Below are 27,263 nucleotides of genomic sequence, written 5' to 3'. Positions count from 1 at the left end.
AATTACTAATTAATTAAATCCATTAATGCCCCCTTATGGGGTTTAATACCGGAATCAGTAGTATTTGAAAAATTGAAAAAAATCAGTATTGCCCCCTTGTGGGGTTTAATACCGTAATCAGTATTATTTGAAAAATTGAAAAAATCAGTATTTTTTTCATTTTTCAATTTAAAATCAGTATTTTTTTCAATTTAGGGACTGTGGGAATCGAACCTTGCACATGGGACTGTGGGAATCGAACCTTGCACATTAAAAGGAATAGGTAGAAACTCAACCATTACACTACAACAATTATTTGTTTGTGTTATCATATGAAATTACTACTTCCTCCGTACCAAATTATAAGAAGAAAAAAAATCATTTTCTTTGTCCCAAATTAAAAGAAAAAAGACAAACTTTTGTCATATTTAATCATGCTGTATCAAAAAAATTATATTTTCCAAAGGAAAATTAAATGCAAAGTGCATTCAATTTGCTCTCTCTTTCATTTTCTCAATAACCAATAAAAATTGTTTTTATATCTTCCTATAAAACTTATTTCAAGGATAACACAAGAAACTATGTTGCAAGCACTATGTTTTAGTTTTCTCAATAAGTGATTTTTTTCCTTATAATATGGGACGGAGAGAGTATATATTTAAGTAGATAATTTTTTTTAGACAAAATTAGTACATCATTATTAGATAGTATATCATTTACACAATAATAGTAATATCATATCATCTCTCCTCTAAAAAAACATATACACGTGATATATATATTTTTTTTAAAAATTTACATATTATATTATAATTAATATATGCAAAATAAAATCTATTTCCTACCATCAAAAGAGGAGAGAGAATTGGAATTATAAGAAAAATCATGTGTAGAGTGTGTACCACAAAAGAAGAAAATTTTTATGTACTGATATTAGAAAGTCGATATGATAAAATATTGAAAACTCATGACTATTTCAAAATATCAACATTAATAAGTGTTCTTATTAAATATTTTTTATTTTATATGGAAATCACCGTTGAATATTTGCACAGCACCAGTTGTAGATTTTATATACCGATATGATAAAATTTTAAAACTCATAATATCTTTTTATTATTATTTTTTGGTATTTGCACGACACTTGTTGCAAATTTAATGTGCTTATATTTGCTGAAGAAATTATTTTATTTTTTTAAAGAAGAAATATTTTATGTAACAATAAGATTTTTAAAGAAGAAATATTTTATGTAACGATAAGAGAAAGCTGATATTATAAAATTATAAAAAGTCATGACTATTTCAAAATATCAACATTAATAAGTGTTTTTTTTGAATAATCAACATTAATAAGTGTTCTTATTAAATATTTTTTATTTTATATGGAGAACACTGTAAAATATTTGCACTGCACTTGTTGTAAATTTTATATATCGATATGATAAATATTTTGAAATAACATAATTTTTGATACATGCTGACTAGGTTTCTAATGAGATATTTTGTCTGATCGACTTAAACATAAGATTCTGATTTTTCGAAGTTTCAGTTCTTGCTTTGTTCTTATTCCGATAAGGTCATATGCAATGGTCCGATTGATTATATTTGATACTGTTAGTCGGTTGGGTCCGTTTTGATTAATGAAGTATTGTTGGAGTAAGGTTCGTATAAAACAGTAGACAAATAATTTCAATTTAAACAATTGCACAATTAAATTCTTAATATAAGATAATTAGAATCATTTTATAATATGATTATAATGCATTAATTAATTGAACCCATCATAAAATTAATATAATTTATACTAATCAATTACGATTTTAAACATACATAGCAGTTAAATAGATTTATAATGCATATGGTATGTGAATTATTCTGTTGTTGTGAAGGTAAAGGCATACACTGTGGGTATAGGGGTCGTGGGTTCAATTCTTGCCAATAGTCAATCATTTTACTTTTTATTTTACTTTTTTATTGCCAATGGTCAATCATTTTACTTTTTTATTTTTTTTATTGGGGTCGTGGGTTCAATTCTTGCCAATGGTCAATCATTTTATTTTTTTTATGCCAATGGTCAATCATTTTATTTTTTTTAATGCTACATCTTCTAGCTCCAGACGGGTCGTAACGACCCGGTTTCAACCCATGCGACCCGAAACTAAAAAACCTTACCTTTAACTCATTTTAATCACCAAAAACTCAGTTAAAACACATAATCATGAACAAAACAACATATCCTTTTGATTACAAACAATTTTCTGCAACTTTAAACACTCAAAGTGAAATAAATAATTTTTATTTGAACAAAAAATACCAAAATTTGGAGAAAACGAATTTGCAAAAGAGAGGTTAACAAATCGTTAATATCATGGAATAAGAAGATTTGGTGTGTGTTTGGATGAAATAGTTCTCGTTGTTGTTGTTTTTGTGGACGTTTTGGGGGGTTGGTGAAATGGGTCACTTCTATGTTGTTGCTCTTGACATTTTGGTGTGGTGGTAGGTTTACTTTGGTGGATTTGCAGCTTCATAAAACACAAAACACATTGCAACTTTACTCTATAATAATGTATGATGCTTTGTGATGTAAACAATGAGAAATTGAAAATGGAAGTGTTTTTATGGAAATGTTATTAACTGAAATGTTTTTTTTTAATTATGTAATTTAATTTATTTTTTTTAAAATCTGGGTTTTTTTCTCCTCTCATGAAGATGATGAATAAGTTGATGAAGATGATGAAGGTATGATGGAGATGTTGAAGAGTAATTTAATAAAAATATGGAAGAGAGAGAGAGTATCAATATGATTAAATAAAGAAAGATAATTAGAGAGGAGAGAGAATTGAAATTAGAAAAAAAAATCATGTGTAGATGGTGTACCACAATAACATAGAGACCAAACAAATCTAACCATCAAGATCTTGAAATAAACTTGTCCATGGAGGAACATATGAAACAATGATCCATATTAGAATTTGTCCCAACATCTGACGTGTCATCACTCGAAATCTGATTGGCTGAATTAAACGATTGCACCAAAGAAGTCAATTGCCCGACTTCTTCATAGAATCTCCCTTTATTAAGTATTCTAATTTCATGAATGGTTTTTCAAACTTTAAAAATGCCAAATCGTTTTAATTATTTTCATGAGAACGTAAATTTTATACACTATAAATATATCAAATCAAATCCTATTTTTTAGATGCAAATAGCGAAAAATATAGCTGAAACTCTGAAGTTTGTTTATGTTTTGATTCTATTTATTTCCATATTTCTTGTCATAATAGTATGTGTATGTGATTCTGCTTATTTACCAAATTCTCGTCTTTGTATAATAGATAAAGATTGTGCACAAATGAAAAATTATACTTTTAGGTGTCGTAAAGGCCGCTGCGTTCAAAGAAGAGTAAGATGAATGAGTTCTTTGCTGTTTGTGCGACTTATTAGGTTGGTTTCACACGTAGTTGACTGAAACTTTGTTTCATGAACATTCTTCGTTTATATGCCCTCCCCCACATTATATATATATATATATATATATATATATATATATATATATATATATATATATAATGTTGTATTATGACTCAAAATTGAGTCTTTTGAGTTTGTGAAGAATCACGATACGATTTCATAATCGTGTCCTAATTTACGAGGTAGAATGTGATGTTGATACTGGAGGTAAATCGTGGCACAATTTGTGGATAAGATTTGTGTACCTTGGGTCGTACACAAGAAATTGGGACGAGATTTTGGCAATCGTGACACGATTTTGACAGTATCAGTGCCCTATATAAGCTTCACAATTCATTTTTAGAGGAGAGTTTTAGGAGATAGAAACTTGAGAAATCAAATGAAGTAACTTTAGGGCTGAGGGTCTTTGATTAGGGTTATCTTGAGAGGTTCTACTGGGTTGAGAAACATTTGTAAACACCTTGGGTGAGTGAAAATCATTGAGTGTCTTGTTCTTTGGTGAGATTGAGAAAAGGGTAGAAATTAGAGTTTGTTCTTTGTGAGCTTGTTGAAGCTAATTTCTTGTAACCCTTTTGTATCTCTTTGTAAGAACTAATTGATAGTGAATTGGAGAGATCACTCTCTCCCCCAGAGTATGTCAAGTTGGAACGAACTGGGTAAACATTTCTTTGTGTGTTTGTTTCTGTTGTAAAGTGCCTTCCAAATTGTGTTTTGGGAAAGTTCACAATCGTGACACAATTTGGCAAGCGTGTCACGATTTTGGTAGTGCCGAGAGCATGTTTTCTGGATGTTCAATCGTGACACGATTTTGGGAAAACGTAACACGATTTTCGGTTTGCTGGGCACGTTTTCAGGATCAGGTTGGTCGTACCTTGGGTCGTACGCACCAACCGTGTCACGATTTGGTAAAACGTGACACGATTTTGCCCGGATCTGAACACTATATATGCATTTATTGACCCATTTGTTGGGTAAGCTTGGTGAATCTCATGGAAACCAAAGGAGGGAACTTTTAGGGTTTTAGATACTAAAGGTTGAGGGTTTTTGGGTGAGGTTCAAAGCTTCAAGATGTGAATCTTGGAGAACCAAAAGAGGGGGCACTTGGGAAAAGGGTTGGTGCATTTTGGGGAAGATTCATGGGGTTGGAAAACACATGAGTGGAGAGTCTTTTGTGAGCAACTTGGGTGAGTTTTAGGAAACCAAAAGAGAGGATTCTTAGTGAAATCAAAGGCTAAGGGTTGGTTCTCTTTTGGGGGTTAGATTCTATAGTTGGGAAACAATTGTAAACACCTTGGTGAGTGAAAATCATTGAGTGTGTTATTCATTGGTGAGATTGGGAAAATGGGTAGAAATTAGGGTTGTTCTTTGTGAGCTTGTTGAAGCTAATTTCTTGTAACCCATTTGTATCTCTTTGTAAGGACTCATTGATAATGGATTTGAGAGATCAATCTCCCCCAGAGTAGGTCAAGTTGGACCGAACTAGGTGAACATTTCTTGGTGTTGTTATCTTTTTTTTACTCTCTTTATCTTGTTTATTCCTTAGTTGGATTGTGGTTTTGCTATGCATTGTTGTTATTGCTCGTGGTTAATTTGGTTGTTGGTTGCCATTGATACTTGCTCCACGAATCTAAATTTCATTAATGTGAAGTTTTGATTTGAGTCCGAATTCACAACAGTTTCTCTTCACTCGTTATCTTTTGCTTGTGTTTTTGTTTTTCACTTTGATTCCTAGATTAGATCTAGGTTTGTTGTTATTGTAGTTGCTTGTGGTTACTATTTTCCTTTACTCCATACATCATAGTTTTATTGGTGTAATTTTGAGTCCGAATTCACAACATATAGTAGTACATGACACGTAAAACATATAAATTATCCGAGAGATTTTGAGTCCGAATTCACAACAAAGATTTTGGTTTGGGATGTGTCTATATCTTCTATAAATATGTTTAAAGTGGCTAACTAGCCATATTTGATCGCATCTAACCAAAACCTGATTAACACATAAATTTTTGGCTTGATTCTATCAAAAAATAAAATTGGCAAAATTATTTTTTATCCCTTAGCTTAATTTTAGTGTTTATTTTGGGCTCCTAAAAAAATGTCATATTGATCATATAATTTTATTAAATTATGTCAAATTAGTCAATGACTCAAACTGCATTAGTGTTTGCTTACGTGCCATTTGACATGTTGACTGATTAGGATAACTTCAATCTTCTTTCTAATTGAATCATTTGGCCAATAAACCAAATTAACGTTCATATATACAACTCATCTTCCTCCCTAAAGGTGGAGTGGAGGTGGTCAAATAATGTTTTTTTTTCCACAAAGGCAAAGGAAATTATATTAAGGGTAATGATATTTGAGCGCCTTTATTTTTTTTAACACTCATCCAACATTTTTTTTTTCTATCTATCTTCATTTCAATAGAGAAATAAAGTAAAAATACAATATGAACATGAGATATATAATAATCCCAAAAACAAACACGAAAAGGTTCTACAAATATCATTTCTTAATCGATTGTTATGTTGTCTAATATATATCCTTTTAGGAACCAGACTTTTTAGAGTCCATTTATTTATTCAGGAGGAAACTAATATGAATATTATCAATAATTGTTTTGACATACATGCTCAAGCACCATGACAAATTATTAATCTAAACAAGGCTACTAATTACATAGGTTTTATATATATATATATATATATATATATATATATATATATATATATATATATATATATATATATATATATATATATATATATGGGGCAGTTAACTTGCACCCACCTAAAAACACTAAGGTGCAAGTTAACAAGCTGCACCTACTAGTTATTTACCAAAACACCCATGTTTTTCTATTATAAACAAATATTATTTATGCTATTTACAAAAATGTCCTTTTAATTAAAATAAAGTTTAATAGAGACAAAATGGTGTTTTAGTAAAGTGCAAGTAGGTGCAGCTTGTTAACTTGCACCTTAGTGTTTTTAGGTGGGTGCAAGTTAACAGCCCTCGCAGGGGCGGACCTGGACTCGGAATATCACTGGGGCACAATTTTTATATCAAATAATTAAATAATCGTAAATATAATAAGAAGTTTAATTAAATTTTTGTATCCTGTAACCAAAAAAATAATAATTTGTATCCAATATTTCAAAGTCAATGACTTTGTTACTCTCGCTTCTACTAGCTTTGTCTCCAGGCACAACTTGAAAAAAAAATTCTTCATCCTGAATCAATTATATCAATTATACAGTGTATTAGATTACAATCAATTATACATGTATTAGATTATTAGATTACAGTAATGTCAAAATCATGAATCAATTATACAGCATATTAGCTGTGTAAAATCAATTATACAGTATATCCTGAATCAATTATTAGATTACGCTAAGTCTAATTAGATTACAGAATAAAGTATATGGTGTTTGCCGGTAAAAATAAAACAACCATCCATGGCTTCACTAATACCAAACTGTTTTGAATTTGCTGAACTAATTGAAGACTTGGCAAATGTCAAAGATCTTTCATGCTTCTATAAATCTAATACTGTCACAACTCAAGTAAAATGGTTGTTTCAAACCAGTCAAAATACATTGCACGTAAGAAAGAACACCAGAGTAGATCCGCAGAAAAGAACAACCATTACACTAACATTTAAAAAAAAAAAATTTGGGCCTAGGCTGGTGTGGCACTTGCCACACTAGGCCCAGGCCAGGTCCGCCCCTGAGCCCCCATATATATATATATATATATATATATATATATATATATATATATATATATATATATATATTCGTTGACACCAGGTATAAGTCTTTAGACTTAAACCAAATATCAACGGTTTAATTGAATTAATCCAGTGATGTTTATTTGTTCATTTGATAGTCTACCGTGAGTATCCTTTCTTTCCTAATTTGTTTATCTCCCTTATTTGTTATTTTTCCAATCTTTCAAAGATTACCAGCATAACATCTCATCATCCGCCTAATTTCATTTTCCACCCTCTGGCTTGCACGCAGCTCTCTCATCCTTCTGTTTTTTTTTTTTTTTTGAAACAAGAAAAACCATACAATACCACTAAAAAAACATTGACATATTAAGTTTTTCTTGAACATAAACCATTGGATACAGAGAGAGACCTTCCTAGCTACAAGACTAGACAATGTAACTGCAGGATATGTTAAACCTGTTCTATATCAGACATGCAATAGCTAGAACAAAATGGTTCTACATAATTTACACAAAATACTGAAATACAGAACATTGTAAATTAACAATCTTTAAGTTCATGCCGACCAAAAACTAACTAGTTAGTGGTTACCTTTTTCCGAAGTAGGAAAATAAGGTTGGTTGTTTATCATCAGCCGTCTTGGCTTTTTCCTTTTTCTTTGCCGGGTTTGCACTCATCTGATCGTTATTTGCTGAAGATGGCTTTGAATCAGGTGAAATAGCATCATATTCGCGCTTGACGGCAAACCTGTTAACATTTTGAGAAGGGGAAATGCCACTGGATTTGAAGTCAGTGTCGCCCTCCTCTGTCTTAGCTTAGCTTCTTCACTGAGGTCTTCCTTTTGTTCATGTTGGAACATGTGTGGAAATTGAGTAAAAAAACTAAACACAAATTCCCATGTTGGGTAGAACTAGTGTTGTGTGAATTGAAAAAAGTGGAAGTCCCACATCGGATGGAACACACACATTAGTAGTGTTTATATAGTGGGGGTGTACCTCTAATTAATGGGGGTACATAAGCACTAGAGAAAAAATATATATATTGATATATATTTTATTATTATTTGGAAATGATAAATTAAATAATTAATTTAATCATTATTAGAAAGTGCTTTCTTAGTCCCCAAGTTTTGTTAAAATATTTTGGTACATAATATAATATATTTTTGTACTAAATTTAATATATTTTAGTACTCAATTAAGATATTTTTGTACTAGATCTAATATGTGAATTACTTAATCGCAAAGTAATATGTTACTTGTTCCCAAAGTTTCTCATATTACTTGTTCCCAAAGTTTCACACTTATTAGTTGTGAATTTTCCCTATAAATAGAGAACTCACATAGTGCATTCCATACACCAAAGAGTTTCATTGAGTTGTCGGGAACTCTTTCTCTCTTCTCCCTTTCTTGACTTGTGTTGACGAGTCTTTCCTCTCTTCTCCCTCCTTCGACTTGTTTAACAAGTCATTCTCCTTTTTCTACTCCTTTCTGTCCCTTCGGAATTAAGAGTGTTCTTAAGACCATAGTCCCTTTTCGGTTTAATGTCCCTTCGGAATTAAGAATGGTCTTAAGTTCATAGTCCCTTCGGAATAAAGAGTACTTTTAAGATCATAGTCCCTATTTGGAATAATAATGTCCCGTCGGAATCAAGAATGATCTTAACGGTATATAAATATTATAACAATATTTTTCTATTTGAGGAGAAATTGTGGTAACACCATATTTGAGTGGTCATAGCACCATATTGATAGTTTGGAGAACTTAAGGGTTAGAATGGTGGAAACACCATATTTGAGTGGTCTTAGCACCATAATAGAATGGTAATAATACCATATTAAAATGGTTTCAGTATTAAAGAGTGGTCTTAGTACCATATTTGAAGGTGTAATTCTCGAACGGTTTTCTACAGTGCAGTAGTTAACCGCACAGTTGTAGCTAGGCTTGTTTTATCCTGGAGGCGTCGTGGTTGATAGTCTACCTTGCACAATTTTGGGTAGTGCCACGAAACGTCTTAAAGAGAGCGACCTGGTCGTGACTCAACCTAGTAACAACTTCGGTAGATAACAGAATTTGGAAATCCAAATTTAACAGTTTGGAAATCCAAAAACAACAGTTCAGTCTTGACAGGTTCGTGACTTAGTATTTTATGCTCTGGCTTTGTGTCTTCAACTTCAGCTCCCTTTTTTGAAAAGAACTTAGAGATTGAGATGTTCCTTTCTGCCTTTATTTGAATCTCCTTTATACACTCAGGTCCGTCGAATGAAGGCTTGCCCATAGCAGGTGTTACAGGGTACCATACCAAATCAGATTCTTCGTATGGCTTCATCACACTCTTAAAACTGGAAGCACTGCTTAGCCAGGTATCAGTTGAATCCTTGTCTCACAAAATAACAGGCATCCTGTCATGAAGCCACTGGAATGCTGAATAGGATGAGGTTGTAACAATAGTAAATGTGTAAAGTATTTCACCTTCAGAATTTTGCCACGAGTCATAAAGAGCAGCAAAGACAAGAGGTCTTCCGTCTTTGAAGTGAATATAGTAAGGCTGTTTCTTTGAACCATCTTTTTTCCACTCATAAAATCCTTCTACTGCAACAAGACACCGGTTTTTAGGAAGCAGGCGCCGAAATGAAGCCTTTTCATCTATGGATTCAGATCGAGCATTAAACATCTTGTAGTGATCAGGTTTATCAGTTTTTTTAGTGAAACTAGGGATTAAACCCCATTTCATACAATGAACAACATAGCCATCACTCTCAGCAGATGCATCATCTTCTCGACGAACAACAGGCATATTGAATCCCGGTGAAACATTATTCGACGATCTATACAGGTCGATATGGAGAAGACGAGAAGGGGTAGTGGTGCGGTGGCAGGCCCTTGGAACGTCGTCGGCTCTAAGACTGCAACGAGTTCTACCACACATTTCTTCTTCCTCTCTCTTCGATTTTGATGGGTTTTTTGTTGGAATATTTTAATATTTAATAATATTCCAATATCATTATGTGGGCAAATATCGTAATAATAATTATATTAGCTATTTATCAATTGTGAGCCTTAATTGATTAGTGATCAAATTAAATAATAAGGCTATTAGATTTCTAATTGGATAATTAATTAAACATTTAATTAGTTGATATGGACTCAATGAGTGGATGTCCGGATGGCCCATAACGGAATAATGGGAAACCCTAATGGCCATCCAATATAAAAGAGGCTATGGTCCCCAATACACCGTACACGACAAACTCTCTCTTCTCCCCATCTGAAGAGAACTAGAGGCATAAAGATACCGGTTGAGGAAGAACCAAATCAGCCGCCGCTAACGTTCTTGTTTGTTTCAGATCATCTCTCTCTCTGTTTACCGTTGCCGTTGAAAGGGCTGTCATAGAAGCTTTATCCAGGTATTCCTAATACCCTAAATCTTAATATCCTTGATAAATCAAACATGTCGTAGATCCGATCATAATCATGTTCAATGTTTTGTTTGCTTCTGCTATTGATTCATGATTATTGAACATGCTTTATGAAATCTGTTTTGTTAAGACCTAAATTTCCAACATTTTTTAGTTTCCCAAGGCGGGAAGGGAAAATTTCACAGAAAAGGAAAGAAAGGAAACTGCTCTCTCATCCTTCTCTCCCTCATTTCCTCTTTCTCGATGGAGTACAAACAAACCATATGAAAAGTCCATTACATGAAGATCTTTTTGCTTCTCTAAACAAAGATTTTGAGCCTTCTTGATTTTCAACGATAAGAAGAACAATCACATGATAATTTGGTTCAACAAAATATTAATAATTTGAATCAATGATAATAAAAGGACAGTAACATAATAATTCCAACCAACAATAAGCCTTTGTGTTAAATAGGAATTAAGCCACAACCTTTTTTTATTTCTAGGTCTGTGACAAAGCTTGATGATAGATTGGTTCAATAAGCAAAGAAATATGAAAAAAAAAAAACAAAAAGCGATTCAAGACATATGGACATATGCCATTACGCACAACAATATGAGATTGAGGGATTATACAACGATAAATAAATTAGGAAAGAAATGATGATACTCACAGTAGAATATTAAGTAAACAAATAAACACAAGACATATGGACATATGCCATTACGCACAACAATATGAGATTGAGGGATTATACAACGATAAATAAATTAGGAAAGAAATGATGATACTCACAGTAGAATATTAAGTAAACAAATAAACACCGTTAGATTAATTCAATTAAACGGTTGAGATTTGGTGTAAGTCTTTGTGTCAATGGATCCTGCCTCCCTCTCTCTCTCTAGGTTGGTAGGTGCATTTGATTGCAAATTTGTTGGGTTTCTCTCTAGGTTCTAAGCTTCTTAGGGCCCGTTTGGTGTGCAAGATATGATAGAGATATGATATGATTAGAAAATGGATAAATATAGGATATGATAATAACATGATAGACACTTATCCTCTCATGTGTTTGGTGCACACTTGCTACTGACATGATAAAAAACTAATAACACTGCATAATATTCATCACCGCCGTTTGTCTCCTTCATATTCATCGCCACCGTCCATCTCCTTCGTCATTCCATCATACCATATTCATTGTCTTTGAGCACCGTCGCCGAGCCTCCATCTCCAACTACGAAGCACCTCACCCTAAACTCATGATTTCACCAACTCTCCTTCTGTAATTAAGTCTCTTAATTATGTAATCCTACGTACTCCCTCCGGTCTCAAATATAAGAAAAGATTCCTTTTTTAGGTTCATTAAATAATTAATGTATTTGCTTTACAATGTAGACTAGATACATTAACTACTCAATGAACCTAAAAAAGGAATATTTTCTTATATTTGAGACCGGAGGGAGTATATATTGATATATATTTTATTATTATTTGGAAATGATAAATTAAATAATTAATTTAATCATTATTAGAAAGTGCTTTCTTAGTCCCCAAGTTTTGTTAAAATATTTTGGTACATAATATAATATATTTTTGTACTAAATTTAATATATTTTAGTACTCAATTAAGATATTTTTGTACTAGATCTAATATGTGAATTACTTAATCGCAAAGTAATATGTTACTTGTTCCCAAAGTTTCTCATATTACTTGTTCCCAAAGTTTCACACTTATTAGTTGTGAATTTTCCCTATAAATAGAGAACTCACATAGTGCATTCCATACACCAAAGAGTTTCATTGAGTTGTCGGGAACTCTTTCTCTCTTCTCCCTTTCTTGACTTGTGTTGACGAGTCTTTCCTCTCTTCTCCCTCCTTCGACTTGTTTAACAAGTCATTCTCCTTTTTCTACTCCTTTCTGTCCCTTCGGAATTAAGAGTGTTCTTAAGACCATAGTCCCTTTTCGGTTTAATGTCCCTTCGGAATTAAGAATGGTCTTAAGTTCATAGTCCCTTCGGAATAAAGAGTACTTTTAAGATCATAGTCCCTATTTGGAATAATAATGTCCCGTCGGAATCAAGAATGATCTTAACGGTATATAAATATTATAACAATATTTTTCTATTTGAGGAGAAATTGTGGTAACACCATATTTGAGTGGTCATAGCACCATATTGATAGTTTGGAGAACTTAAGGGTTAGAATGGTGGAAACACCATATTTGAGTGGTCTTAGCACCATAATAGAATGGTAATAATACCATATTAAAATGGTTTCAGTATTAAAGAGTGGTCTTAGTACCATATTTGAAGGTGTAATTCTCGAACGGTTTTCTACAGTGCAGTAGTTAACCGCACAGTTGTAGCTAGACTTGTTTTATCCTGGAGGCGTCGTGGTTGATAGTCTACCTTGCACAATTTTGGGTAGTGCCACGAAACGTCTTAAAGAGAGCGACCTGGTCGTGACTCAACCTAGTAACAACTTCGGTAGATAACAGAATTTGGAAATCCAAATTTAACAGTTTGGAAATCCAAAAACAACAGTTCAGTCTTGACAGGTTCGTGACTTAGTATTTTATGCTCTGGCTTTGTGTCTTCAACTTCAGCTCCCTTTTTTGAAAAGAACTTAGAGATTGAGATTTTCCTTTCTGCCTTTATTTGAATCTCCTTTATACACTCAGGTCCGTCGAATGAAGGCTTGCCCATAGCAGGTGTTACAGGGTACCATACCAAATCAGATTCTTCGTATGGCTTCATCACACTCTTAAAACTGGAAGCACTGCTTAGCCAGGTATCAGTTGAATCCTTGTCTCACAAAATAACAGGCATCCTGTCATGAAGCCACTGGAATGCTGAAGAGGATGAGGTTGTAACAATAGTAAATGTGTAAAGTATTTCACCTTCAGAATTTTGCCACGAGTCATAAAGAGCAGCAAAGACAAGAGGTCTTCCATCTTTGAAGTGAATATAGTAAGGCTGTTTCTTTGAACCATCTTTTTTCCACTCATAAAATCCTTCTACTGCAACAAGACACCGGTTTTTAGGAAGCAGGCGCCGAAATGAAGCCTTTTCATCTATGGATTCAGATCGAGCATTAAACATCTTGTAGTGATCAGGTTTATCAGTTTTTTTAGTGAAACTAGGGATTAAACCCCATTTCATACAATGAACAACATAGCCATCACTCTCAGCAGATGCATCATCTTCTCGACGAACAACAGGCATATTGAATCCCGGTGAAACATTATTCGACGATCTATACAGGTCGATATGGAGAAGACGAGAAGGGGTAGTGGTGCGGTGGCAGGCCCTTGGAACGTCGTCGGCTCTAAGACTGCAACGAGTTCTACCACACATTTCTTCTTCCTCTCTCTTCGATTTTGATGGGTTTTTTGTTGGAATATTTTAATATTTAATAATATTCCAATATCATTATGTGGGCAAATATCGTAATAATAATTATATTAGCTATTTATCAATTGTGAGCCTTAATTGATTAGTTATCAATTGTCGAGGATTTGCATTATTACACAAGTTTGAATCTTCCATAGAGCTATCCTTGATTGAAGAGCAATTCTACATGTGCCAAGCATCACATATATCTTAACTTTTTCCTGAAAATAAGACATGATATTCATTTCACCTGCTCTTCCAAACACCCCAAACTTGCTTGTAAGCATGCACCGCTTTCATGAGCATGCTCATAGATGTCACAGTTGGTTTTTGCAGATAGGTTTGCAACTTCACGAGCTTCCAACCTCTTTGCTAATGTTTCTAGTTGTATGCTTAGAAGTTTATTGCTAGTAAGTAAAGCATCCTGAGTGTTTCGATCTACCTTTCTTACTTGGGGTCGCCTCTTCCTCGGTGTATCCTCGATATTCATTCAAAGACATGTTATCAATTAGAGCACGTACCTCGTCATGATCAGCTGTCTTGATTTTCATTGTTCCTCCTCCAGAAGCATCTATCAACATCCGAGTATCTAGTTTTAATCCTGTAGTGAAGGCTTGCATGATATCCATTTCTGATAACTTGTGACCAGGACACTTCTTCAAAAGTAGCTTGAACCTCTACCATGCATCATAAAAGACTTCTCCTTCATATTCCTCGAAGCTGGAAATCTCCTTCTTCCGTGCCAAGTATTTTGCAACGGGGAAATACCTGTAACACCCTATTTCTATTAAAGCGATAAAACACGCGAATAAAATAATTATTCAAGAAATAGACGCTACGTCTCACAAAAATCCAAAATATCATGCATGTATAAAATATATCTCAACAGTTGCAGCGGATACAAGACATATATCTCCAAAACATACGTGCCATGGTCAAAAATAAATCATCATATAAAATCCTCCAAGTCCCGACAAGTGGACAAATCTCAACAAAATAAAACCCATTTACGGGAAAAACCCATTTTCACCCCAAAACCCCAATTTTGGCTCTGTTTGGTAAAAATAAGCTATAAGCTAACTGATAGCTGATAGCTGAAAAGCTAACTTATAGCTGATGACTGATAGCTGAAAGCTTATAGCTGAAAAACTAGCTGTTTGAAATTAAAGTGTTTGGTAAAATTAGCTTTTGAAATGAGTGATAAGTATAAATGACATAAAAGTACATGTATGTTTATTTTTTTATAAATTACATTTATAAATATTTTTAACTGATATATTTATATTTTTAAAAGTAAAAATATTTTTTTATGACTTTTATATCTTTTTTTTATGATTTTTTCTTTTTATTTGAATCAATAAATAAATTAAAAGAAAAAAAAATGACAATATGAATATATAAGTTCAATAGAAAGTGTCCCTTTTCGAACAATATTTCAAAGAACTAGAATTAATCCTTCAAAAAAAAAGAACTAGAGTTAAAAAAAATAATAAAAAGCAACGTAAAAACAAGAGAATTAAAGAAAAAGATATAATAGAAAAAGGAATAAGGCCTATTTAGTGGAAAAAGCAACGTAAAAAATATTTTTAAATAGAAAAGAAAAAGGAATAATAGAAACTAAGAACATGGGCAGTTAAGGCCTATTTAGTGGGCAGTTTATTTTTAAAAAATAATATTAAAGGTTAAAAATGGAAGAAAATATAAAAAGCTACAAGCTATAAGCTCAAAAGCTACTTGAAATAGCTTCTTACAAAAAGATATAAGCTCATGAGAAAAGCTTGTTACCAAACATGTCACGTTTTCATCCAACAAGCTTATAAGCTAATCCAACAAGCTATAAGCTAACTTATTTGTGTTACCAAACACAGCCTTTGACTTCCCAAAGCCCAAATTTGATCCCAATGTTTGTTTAAACATTTCTAAACATGAAAAGACACCCAAATCCATATAAAACTCGAACCAAAACATCCCTTCAACCAAAAATCACCATTGACCCATTTTTCATGAAAACCTTCAAGAACAACACAAATTCATAGCAAGCTCATAGCTTATGATTATCCAAGGTTTCAATCATCAACAACAACATCTCACAACAGCAACAACAACATCCAGAAGTGAATTCATCAACAACAACATCTCATTTCATCAATTTTGAGCAAAAACACAAGTATACATATATACATATCTTGAGCATGTAATTTCATCATCAACAACTTAATTAACATCAAATTCACATACCCAAACATTACATCAAAGTATAAGCACGAATTTCACCAATTAATTCCACAATAATCAATTATACAATTAAGCACTTATGCATAGAATTAGGGTAGAAGCTACAACTAAGTGATTATGATTAAAGTCTAACCCCCTTACCTTAATTCTTCACAATCACCAACTAAGACTTCACTTTAGCTCCAATTCTTGGTTCCTCTATACCTCCCTCTAACTCTCTCTCGCTTTCCTCTTCAAACCCTTATCTCCTCTTGCTCTTTCTCTCTCTACGTCTTCTCAAAAGTGTGAAAAATGTTATGGAACCCTATTTTCTCTAAACAATAGAGTTTATATAGGCTCTACATAATTGGGCTCAACTCACAATGCTTTAATGGGCCTAACCCATTTACTAATCTATTTCAAAATGTTTCTATCCACTTAACGGTAAAATGTAATAATAACGGTCACCTACCGGTATTAAAACAATTCACTACAACTATCTAGCACTTAGTAAAATAATAACGGCTATCACTAAGCACTAAAAATAATTCTCAACAAAATTACAAAATTACCCCCACTCACAAATGACCAAAATACCCCTGAGTCCAAAATGACTGAAATACCCTTCTAACACCGAATTCTACAACTCCCGACCAAAAAATACACACAGAGGCAAATAATCACATATGAGTACATACAAACACACATAAATAAATAATAAAATAAATCTAACAAAAAATCGGGCTGTTACTATACCTATCTAAGAACTACCTGTTGAGCAGATCCCAAGTCTCTATTGATCCACATGGTAATGCATCGAGCCAATCCCTTGCCCTTCCGTTAGAGAATAACCAAACAACCTAAGTTGTTTCTATGATTCTGACACCCCGACTGGGTTGATTGTTCTGCAGACATCCAGAAAGTGTGTCATATAAGCGTTGCAATCTTCCGTCTCCTTGCCTGAAATTTGGTTAGATTTCAAATTCATCATAACACTATTCTTAATGTCAAACACCACCGGGTTTGCTAGTTGGAAACCAAGTGATGCTTCATCCAAGTGTCCATAGGATAAGAACCACCTTCCAGTTCGACGAGAATTTCGTGAAAAATCTTTTTGGAAAAATCAATGTCGACTAATATACGTGCATAATGTCCAAAAAGTCTTTTCAAGGTTGCAGTGTCAAGAACTAGCGGTGTGCCAACCACACTAGCAATTTCACGTAGAGTACGTTCCATCCAATATTCTTGTGGCACTGCCATCAATCAGATCCATAATTGTGCATGTGTATTTCTCTGATTATGCATATCAAAATTCACTAACCATTCAAATAAACATAACACCCCCGACTTCAAGTTCACAGTTCCCATTGCCCAAACAATTAATCAGATTCAGTGGCAAAAAAGAATTCATAAAAGCCCCTACCTAAAGATAGCAACAGTCAAGGTGCAGCAATCTTCCATTTTTTCCCTTTACTATCACGAAAGGATAAAAAAGTTATTAACTTTATTATTTATGATACAATGATTAAAAAAAATTGATCCTAAGTGCATTATTCTAGTGCATAAATATGGTCTCAATCCCAATGGTGCATTATATCCGTAGATAATTTTATGATATACAAAAATATATTTTTTCCCTTTATTATCACGAACGGATAAAAAAGTTATGAACTTCTTTTTGAAGGATAAAGTAATATCCGAAAAGTTAGTTAAATAATATTCAATTCTTATGATTATCAAGTTTAATATTTGAACTTCTTTTAAGGTGTGGAAAGAACAAACACAACTCACTTATATACTCAAGAGACATTTATTATTATAACTTTATGAAGGGTTTTAAAATTTTGAAAATGCTCAAACTATTTAATTATTTTTATGAGAGCATAAATTTTATACACTATAAGTATATCAAATCTTATCCTATTTTTTAGATGCAAATAATGAAAAATATGGCTGAAACTCCGAAGTTTGTTTATGTTTTGATTCTATTTATTTCATTATTTCTTGTCCTAATAGTGTGTGATTCTGCTTTTTTCCCAAAGTCTCAAACTTGTATAACAGATAAAGATTGTCCAAATGGGAGAAATTATATTGGTAGGTGTCGTAAAGGCCACTGCAAACGGTATATGCTCTAGCAAAATAATTGCAGATTATAATTTATGCTCGAATATTCGAGGAGCTGTCATTTGGTTTTTGTGCATGCACCAAATAATTGTATTTTTCTTTTTTTTTTTTCTTCAAATTTTATGGACTTTGAAGTAATGATTTTGTACTCTAAAATATTGACAACGAAATGAAATAAGACAGTGTATCCTTATCTCGTATATTTGACAGTATCAACATGGCCTGAATTTCATATATATCACACATTTTTCCCAACTCCACCACCCAAGATAATAACTTTAATAGTTAAGTTTAAAAATTAATTTTCTTCAAAAAAAAAGTTAAAAATTAATCTTTATCTTACTCTTTTATTGGGGGTGTGTGTGTGTGTGTATATATATATATATTAATTAAGTAAAAAATATCCTTCACTTTCTAGACAAGTTTAATGAACGGGATGTAACTGATCCCTTCATCAAACACAAATTGGACAAAAAAAAAACTGTATAGAGACCTGAAGGTGAAAATCGAACAAACTAAATTAATTCCTAATAAAAGTTTAAAAGAATCTAGTACTGCTGAAATGGATGTGCAAAATGAGGACTCTTCAACACAAAATGTCGGGGATTTGCATTATTACACAAGTTTGAATCTTCCAAAGAGCTATCCTTGATTGAAGAGCAATTGTGCATGTGCCAAGCATCACATATATCTTAACTTTTCCTTGAAAATAAGACATGATATTCATTTCACCTGCTCTTCTGAAAACCCCAAACTTGCTGGTAAGCATGCACCGCTTTCATGAGCATGCTCATAGATGTCGCAGTTGGTTTTTGCAAATTGGTGTGCAACTTCACGAGCTTCCAACCTCTTTGCCAATGTTTCTAGTTGTTTGATGAGATGTTTATTGCTAGCAAAGTAAAGCATCCTGAGTGTTTAGATCTACCTTTCTTACTTGGGGTCGCCTCTTCCTCGGTGTATCCTCGATATTCATTCAAAGACATGTTATCAATCAGCGCACGTACCTCGTCATGATCAGCTGTCTTTATTTTCATTGTTCCTAATCCAAAAGCATCTAGTAACATCCAAGTATCTAGTTTTAATCCTGTAGTGATGGCTTGCATGATATCCATTTCTGATAACTTGTGACCATGACACTTCTTCAAAAGTATCTTGAACCTCTACCATGCATCATAAAACACTTCTCCTTCATGTTCCTTGAAGCTGGAAATCTCCTTCTTCCGTGTCAAGTATTTTGCAACGGGGAAATACCTATCTAAGAACTACCTCTTGAGCTGATCCTAAGTCTCGATTGATCCACATGGTAATGCATCGAGCCAATCCCTTGCCCTTCCGTTAGAGAATAACCAAACAACCTAAGTTGTTTCAATGATTTTGATACCCTGACTGGGTTGATTGTTCTGCAGACATCAAATAAGTGTGTCAATCTCCTTGCCTGAAATTTGGTTAGATTTCAAATTCATCATAACACTATTCTTAATGTCAAACACCACGGGGTTTCCTGGTTGGAAACCAAGTGATGCTTCATCCAAGTGTCCATAGGATAAGAACCACCTTCCCGTTCGATGAGAATTTCGTGAAAAATCTTTTTGGAAAAATCAATGTCGACTAATATACGTGTATAGTGTCCAAAAAGTCTTTTCAAGATTGCATTGTCAAGAACTAGCGGTGTGCCAACCGCACTAGAAATTTCACGTAGAGTACGTTCCATCCAATATTCTTGTGGCAGTGCCATCAATCAGATCCATACTTGCGCATGTGTATTTCTCTGATTATGCATATCAAAATCCACTAACCATTCAAATAAACATAACACCCCCGACTTTAAGTTCACAGTTCCCATTGCCCAAACAATTTGCAAATCAGATTCAGTGGCCAAAAAGAATTCATAAAAGCCCCTACCTAAAGATAGCAACGTTCAAGGTGCAGCAGTCTTCCATTTTTTCCCTTTACTATCACGAAAGGATAAGAAAGTTATTAACTTTATTATTTATGATACAATGATTAAAATAAATTGAACCTAAGTGCATTCTACTAGTGCATAAATATGGTCTCAATCCCAATGGTGCATTATATCCGTAGATAATTTTACGATATTCAAAAATATATTTTTTTCCCTTTACTATCACGAACGGATAAAAAAGTTATGAACTTCTTTTTGAAGGATAAGTAATATCCGAAAAGTTAGTTAAAAATATTCAATTCTTATGATTATCAAGTTTAATATTTGAACTTCTTTCAAGTTGTGGAAAGAACAAACACAACACACTTATATACTCAAGAGACATTTATTATTATAATTTTATGAAGGGTTTTAAAAATTTTAAAATGCTCAAACTATTTAATTATTTTTATGAGAGCATAAATTTTATACACTATAAGTATATCAAATCTTATCCTATTTTTTAGATGTAAAGAACGAAAAATATGGCTGAAACTCTGAAGTTTGTTTCTGTTTTGATTCTATTTATTTCATTATTTCTTGTCCTAATAGCGTGTGATTCTGCTTTTCTCCCAAATTCTCAAACTTGTATAACAGATAAAGATTGTCCAAATGGGAGAAATTATGTTGGTAGGTGTCGTAAAGGCCAGTGCAAACATTATATGCTCTAGCAAAATAATTGCAGATTATACTTTATGCTGGAATATTCGAGGAGCTGTCATTTGGTTTTTGTGCATGCACCAAATAATTGTATTTTTCTTTTTCTTTTTTAAATTGTATGGACTTTGAAGTAATGATATTGTACTCTAAAATATTGACAACGAAATGAAATAAGACAGCGTATCCTTATCTCGCATATTTTACAGTATCAACATGGCCTGAATTTCATATATATCACACATTTTTCCCAACTCCACCACCCAAGAGAATAACTTTAATAGTTAAGTTTAAAAATTAATTTTCTTAAAAAAAAAAGTTAAAAATTAATCTTTATCTTACTCTTTTTTAGGGGTGTGTGTGTGTATATATTAATTAAGTAAAAAATATCCTTCACTTTCTAGACAAGTTTAATGAACGGGATGTAACTGATCCCATCATCAAACACAAATTGGACAAAAAAAACTGTATGTAGACTTGAAGGTGAAAATAGAACAAACTGAATCAATTCCTAATAAAAGTTTAAAAGAATCTAGTGCTGCTGAAATGCATGTGCAAAATGAGAACTCTTCAACACAAAATGTCGAGGATTTGCATTATTACACAAGTTTGAATCTTCCAAAGAGCTATCCTTGATTGAAGAGCAATTCTGCATGTGCCAAGCATCACATATATCTTAAATTTTCCTGAAAATAAGACATGATATTCATTTCACCTGCTCTTCCAAAAACCCCAAACTTGTTGCTAAGCATGCACCACTTTCATGAGCATGCTCATAGATGCCGTAGTTGGTTTTTGCAGATAGGCGTGCAACTTCACGAGCTTCCAACCTCTTTGCCAATGTTTGTAGCTGTATGATGAGATGTTTATTGCTAGCAAAGTAAAGCATCCTGAGTGTTTATATCTACCTTTCTTTACTTGGGGTCGGCTCGTCCTCGGTGTGTCCTCGATATTCATTCAGAGACATGTTATCAATCAGCGCACGTACCTCGTTAGCTGTCTTGATTTTCATTGTACCTCCTCCAGAAGCATCTAGTAACATCCGAGTAATTGGTTTTAATCTGGGTTGATTGTGCTGCAGGCATCCGGAAAGTGTTTCAAATGAGCGTTGCAATCTTCCGTCTCCTTACCTGAAAATTGGTTAGATTTCAAATTCATCATAACACTATTCTTGATGTCAAACACCACCGGGTTTGCTGGTTGGAAACAAAGTGATACTTCATCCAAGTTGTCATGCCTCCCATAGTCTCCTTGGGTAATGCGATGTTATTCTCTCATTTCTGACTCTTACACATAAAACAAACTACAAAAAGTTCTTAGTAGGAAAGAGTCAATTGGAATAATATTTTTGGTATTATAAGTTTTTTTTTATTTTTTTTGGAATTTTTGAATTTTTTGAAAACAGAAAAATAAAATGCGGAAAAATAAAGATAGATAAAAATAAGTTATTTAAATTGCTTAACCGAAAATATCAACAATCCCCGACAACGGCGCCAAAAACTTGATGGGTCGGATATGGCAAGTGTACCAGATCGTTTACCAAGTAATAAAAGTAGAGTATCGTATCGACTGGGATTGTTCTTTCGTCCAAACGATCCACATTACTTATTTTTGTAAGTTTGATGATATAAAAGTTAAGGGTTAGAGAGCTTGCAATTTTTATCTGTTTAAAACAGAGAAAGTTTACCTATTTTGGCTGCAGAAAAGTAAGCAGCGGTTAGGATTCTTCGAATCCCCTTGTATATATTGTAGGATATTAAATAACAGTAATGTTGCGTTTATTTATCTTAGGTAGACAATACAAGTGATGAGGCCGTTTAGACATTTCTAACCTAGTCGGCCGTCAAGTTGCACCTGTTGATCGCACAGTAATCCTTACGTGCGGGGTCTTACTATCCCAGTTGGTTATAGGTCTATCCCTCCGATGGCTAACTGCACCTACTGATCGCACGGTGATCCTTACGTGCGAGGTCTTGCTAATTCAAAGGTAATTGAAACATAAAATTAAATTGGCGTTCCAGTTTTTCCGAAGGCAATGAAGGCCAAGGTTCCATTAGGTCGGCCCGTATATGAATCTTAGGACAGTCATATCACACCCTCTCTCACCTACTTAGTAGTTCTACAAACGGGCAGCCCTAATCTACGTATACCTTACTAAGGGTTTAAGAGAATGGTTTTATTAGGCTACAAGTTATTTCCTTCAAGAAGGTACTTGTTTCCTTAATTACTAATCAATTACATCCTAGGTTCAGCAAAGTTACTACTCAGTTTTAGTAATGTCACCTCCTAAGTACTTACTACTAGGGTCAACTCGCTTTCGATATTTTTCACTAATTACTAACTAATTACTTCTTAGATAGATAGTTACCAGTATAAGGATATAAATATCAAGATATAAGCATCCATATAGTGATAACAATATTAGGCCCTGTCACAACCTAAGTACCAAATCTAGGGTTGTACCTACTACATAAATAAATTATGGAATTTCCTAATAAAACTTAATAGCAAACAGAAAATATATAAAATAAAAAGATATTATATTAAATAAATATTCAACAAAAATAAACAGAGGTTCATCTTGAAACTCTAACCTAAAAAGATTTAGTTAAAAACAAATTACTAAAGATAAAAACATACCCTAGAAAATCAAGGAGAAAATAGAAACTCTCCTGAAGCTCCAAAGTTGCCTTCCTCTTAAACTGCCACAATTCTGAAAGAGAAATTCTGAATGAGGAAGACTAGTATTTATAGTGAGAGTATCTAACTAGATTTGGGCTAAAAACGCAGGCTAATCCCACTAAAACGGATAAAATTACGCCTGCGCCCCTGACTTTTAAAATTCCCAAGGTGCATATAGCATGCCCAAGGCGTATCTAATGCAATTTTCTAGATGCCTGATGACATCTTGTCATTACTTAATTTTCTATGTATTTTGATCACAAAATCGAGTTCACAAGGAGACTTATGCAGCAAAAAGAGCAGAAAAACTGAAGAAATCGCAAAAAGGAAAACGTGTCACGATTTGGTAAAAACGTGACATGATTTGGTGAAGACCAGAAACTTGGGTTCGACATTATGGTAAACGTGTCACGATTGGTAAAACGTGACATGATTTTGAGAAACCCTAATTCAGTTTCTTGCTCTACAAGGTTAAAATGTGTCACGATTTGCTTAAAACGTGACGCGATTTGGGCGATATTCTGTGCCTATTTAAGCTGAAGTCTATTCGAAAAACAAGGGTTACAAATTGAAGAGAGCAAAGTGCGATTTTGAGACTACAAGACGGCCAAGGAGGACGATTTCTTCATCCTTCCATCAGTTTGTGTATGTTTTCATTCCTCTAATGATTATGTTATTTGTAAACACCATTATGAGTAGCTAAATCCATTAGAGGTGATAGGCGTTTGGCAAATGCACCAAATACTATCGAAGTAGTAAAAATATCGATCCCACGAGGACTGTTTTTAACTTCAATAATTCAATTGCGTTATAAAAATAGGATGTATAAAATTTATTTTGTTTTTCCACTAGGCAGTAGATTGGGTTTGATTTTAATTAAATCAAGAAACAGAAAATAAAGATTTGTTAAGAAAATATGGAGAGAGATGAGATCATATCCGTCGAATCCTCTAAGTTCCCCTAATTGGTCTACTGCACCTATTTGTTATGAATCCTTTTCTAATTTATGATGATTAACAAAATAGCCCTAATCAATCCCTTGAGTTAGGACCCTCTTCTTAAACTACAACCCCTAATTCCTTAGGTGGTCTAATAATTCTTGAAGGTTTTACCGAACGTTAACCTATTATCACTAACAAACGATTATCTATTCCTAGACTAACCCTGTTTATTAGAACAATTCAATTAGGTCTAAGTTGAAAGCCATGGTCAGTGGTCATTCATTCTCACGAAATCAAGTTATATATGATCAAGATATAAAAAGCATTAAGAACAATTGAATTGAATAAACTAGAATTGAATTCATAAACAAAATAGAGTTTCACAGCAACATGTGTCAATTAGGGTTACAAAGATTCATCTCGGATCTAATCTCTAAGAGATTTAGCTACTCATAATCGAGTTTACAAATAGCATAATCAATGATTGAAATAAAACATACATCAATTGGTAAAAGGTTGAAGAAATCGCCCTTTTAGCCGTCTCCGATGTCTCAAAATCGCACTTTGCTCTCCAAAATCGTAACCCTTTTCTTCTGGCTGAGTGCAGTATTTATAGAGATTTATGGGCCTGACCTAGCAAAATCGCGCCGCGCCATGTATATAGGCGTGCCGCGATTTCCTCTTTACAGGAAGTGTGTATTTTTTGTTCCAAAATCGCGGCAAGGCTCCATTTTGGCGTGGCGCGATTTGGTCTGGCAGAACTTCAGTTTTTCATCTTTTTGTACCCCGGAATAGTGAAAATTGCATGAGAACTCTAACAAAATGTCACAATAAGTCCTAAAAATTACGTAATGACAGCATGTCATCACAACCCCAAACTTAAACCATTCCTTGTCCTCAAGGAATTTGCTTGCAACAGTGACAAACGACAGTAAAATAACAGTTACCTGACAAAACGATAGTACCCAAAAGTTCATTCTCCTTCTAGCTAAAGATGAGCTAGTTTGACTTGTTCGCATCCACCAGTTCACAACTCCACGCATCAATATGAAATAGGGTTCTACCAGTCGACATGCAGGTCTACATATTACCATACGCTTGAAAAGTTTCTAAACATCAATCAAAGTCAATATCATTACACACTTTTGAGGTCTTTAGGGTTATAACGGGGCTTAGGTGAAAGGTGGGATATATTTGGATAAGTAGGCTACACAAAATTTGAGTTAGGCATTCCTACGGAAGTTAAAGCACAAAATTCAATCCTTCGTTCATTCACCTTGTGGAAATACAATCAATGCAAAGGTACTAGAGAACATTTTTAACATTTAGGGACAATCGAGTTTGAAGTTACTCGGATTTTCAATGTTTTGTCCCTTTTTCATCATTCAATTTCTCTTTTTTTTTGATACACCATTTTTGTGTGTATTTTGCATGACAATTTCATATTTCTTTCATTTTTGTTCTCTAATTCTCTAGTACCCCCACCCCAAACTTAGTTGGTTGCAAATTCCAATGGCAACCCCAAACTTAATCTTTAGCAACATTCTACAATGCCTTAACTCAGAAAATACATTAAGGGACAAGTCCTAAAAGTCTCTAGGCTTGTAATGTAGTTTGTCACCGAACAAAAAGTTCTAATCCTACCGGCTCACAATTGGTTAAGAAAGGATAAATTTAACAATTTAAAACAGGGTAGGCTTCAAAAAGGCTCACAGGACCAAGCACTTTTGCCTCAGTGTGTAATTGACAAAGACCAATCAATAATAGAGAAACAATGCAAGTTCTAGAAATGTAGTTGCATGGAAAACTAATCTAAATATAAGTAAATTGAAAAACAAGATTTGGCAATGAACCTTATGGCTGAGATTTCTGGGAGTATGTGACTACCTAGCAACGCCGTACACTTCTCCTTTGAATCAAGTCACCCCTCCTTTAGAACTTTTGGAATACCGTTTCATCAAACAACTGTTACTAAACTGGAATAAGTCACATGAAACAAAACAAATTCATTAATAAAACAAGTGCAGGAGCAATTACAATAGGGAAATAAGTTCAATGGACTTCGACATTAAAAAGAAAATAAAGAAAATAAATTGAAAACAAAGTAAATGTAGTGGGTTGCCTCCCACTTAGCGCTTCTTTATCGTCACTAGCTTGACTGCTAAGGATTCTCAGAGGTCCTTTAGAATGAGTGCCACCCTTCCTTTTGGTAGGTCGCCACCTAGGTATGGTTTAACTCTTTGTCCATTTACTTTGAAACTTCGATCTCCTTCAGGTGTCACTAGTTCAACAGCTCCATATGGTGACACACTTTTGACCAAGAATGGTCTAGACCATTTTGACTTGAGCTTCCCAGGAAACAACTTCAACCTGGAATTATACAACAAAACTAGTTGTCCACAGTTAATATCCCTAGGCACTAAGTTTTTGTCATGATACCTTTTTGTCCTGGCTTTATAGATGAGTGCATTTTCATACGCTCTAAGCCTCATCTCCTCAAGTTCATTAAGTTTCAAAATTCTTTTCTTACCAGCGGCTACTTGATCAAAATTTAAGGCCTTAATGGCCCAATAAGCTTTATGTTCTAGCTCGACTGGAAGATGACATGCCTTCCCATAGACTAACTGATAGGGTGAGAACCCAAGATGGGTCTTAAAGGCTGTCCTATATGCCCACAGTGCGTCATCTAATTTCCTAGACCAATCTTTTCTATTTGACGCA

At 33.7% G+C, this 27,263-nt stretch overlaps 2 protein-coding genes across 2 annotated transcripts; both read right to left on the bottom strand.

Moving 5' to 3' along the window:
- Positions 1 to 13,138: 13,138 nt before the first annotated feature.
- Positions 13,139 to 13,977, bottom strand: LOC146903954 (uncharacterized). Its single transcript, XM_085725072.1, has one exon. The coding sequence runs from the start codon at positions 13,944 to 13,946 to the stop codon at positions 13,401 to 13,403; it is 546 nt and encodes a 181-aa protein (XP_085581198.1). The 5' UTR covers positions 13,947 to 13,977; the 3' UTR covers positions 13,139 to 13,400.
- Positions 13,978 to 19,043: 5,066 nt separating this feature from the next.
- LOC146903953 (uncharacterized) lies at positions 19,044 to 19,432 on the bottom strand. The gene is made up of 2 exons (XM_085728201.1): positions 19,246 to 19,432; positions 19,044 to 19,183 (listed from the first exon to the last, which is right to left on the bottom strand). The coding sequence occupies exons 1-2, from the start codon at positions 19,430 to 19,432 to the stop codon at positions 19,044 to 19,046; spliced, it is 327 nt and encodes a 108-aa protein (XP_085584327.1).
- Between the last annotated feature and the right edge of the window lie 7,831 nt (positions 19,433 to 27,263).

The sequence above is a fragment of the Medicago sativa genome, chromosome 7 (genome assembly GCF_051527215.1).
Source record: "Medicago sativa cultivar Bolivia chromosome 7, Bolivia_mono, whole genome shotgun sequence".
Classification (NCBI taxonomy): Eukaryota; Viridiplantae; Streptophyta; class Magnoliopsida; order Fabales; family Fabaceae; genus Medicago; species Medicago sativa.
The sequence above is the reverse complement of the archived record's forward strand: the minus strand, read 5'-3'. Positions and strand labels throughout refer to the sequence as shown.

What these genes read in the sequence shown, in the direction of transcription:
- LOC146903954 (XM_085725072.1), bottom strand. Translation starts at nt 13,946, where the DNA reads ATGTGTGGTAGAACTCGTTGCAGTCTTAGAGCCGACGACGTTCCAAGG.
- LOC146903953 (XM_085728201.1), bottom strand. Translation starts at nt 19,432, where the DNA reads ATGGATATCATGCAAGCCATCACTACAGGATTAAAACTAGATACTTGG. An exon ending in GGCGACCCCAAGTAAGAAAG is followed by an intron (nt 19,184 to 19,245) that starts GTAGATCTAAAC and finishes TCAAACAACTAG; the next exon opens with AAACATTGGCAAAGAGGTTG.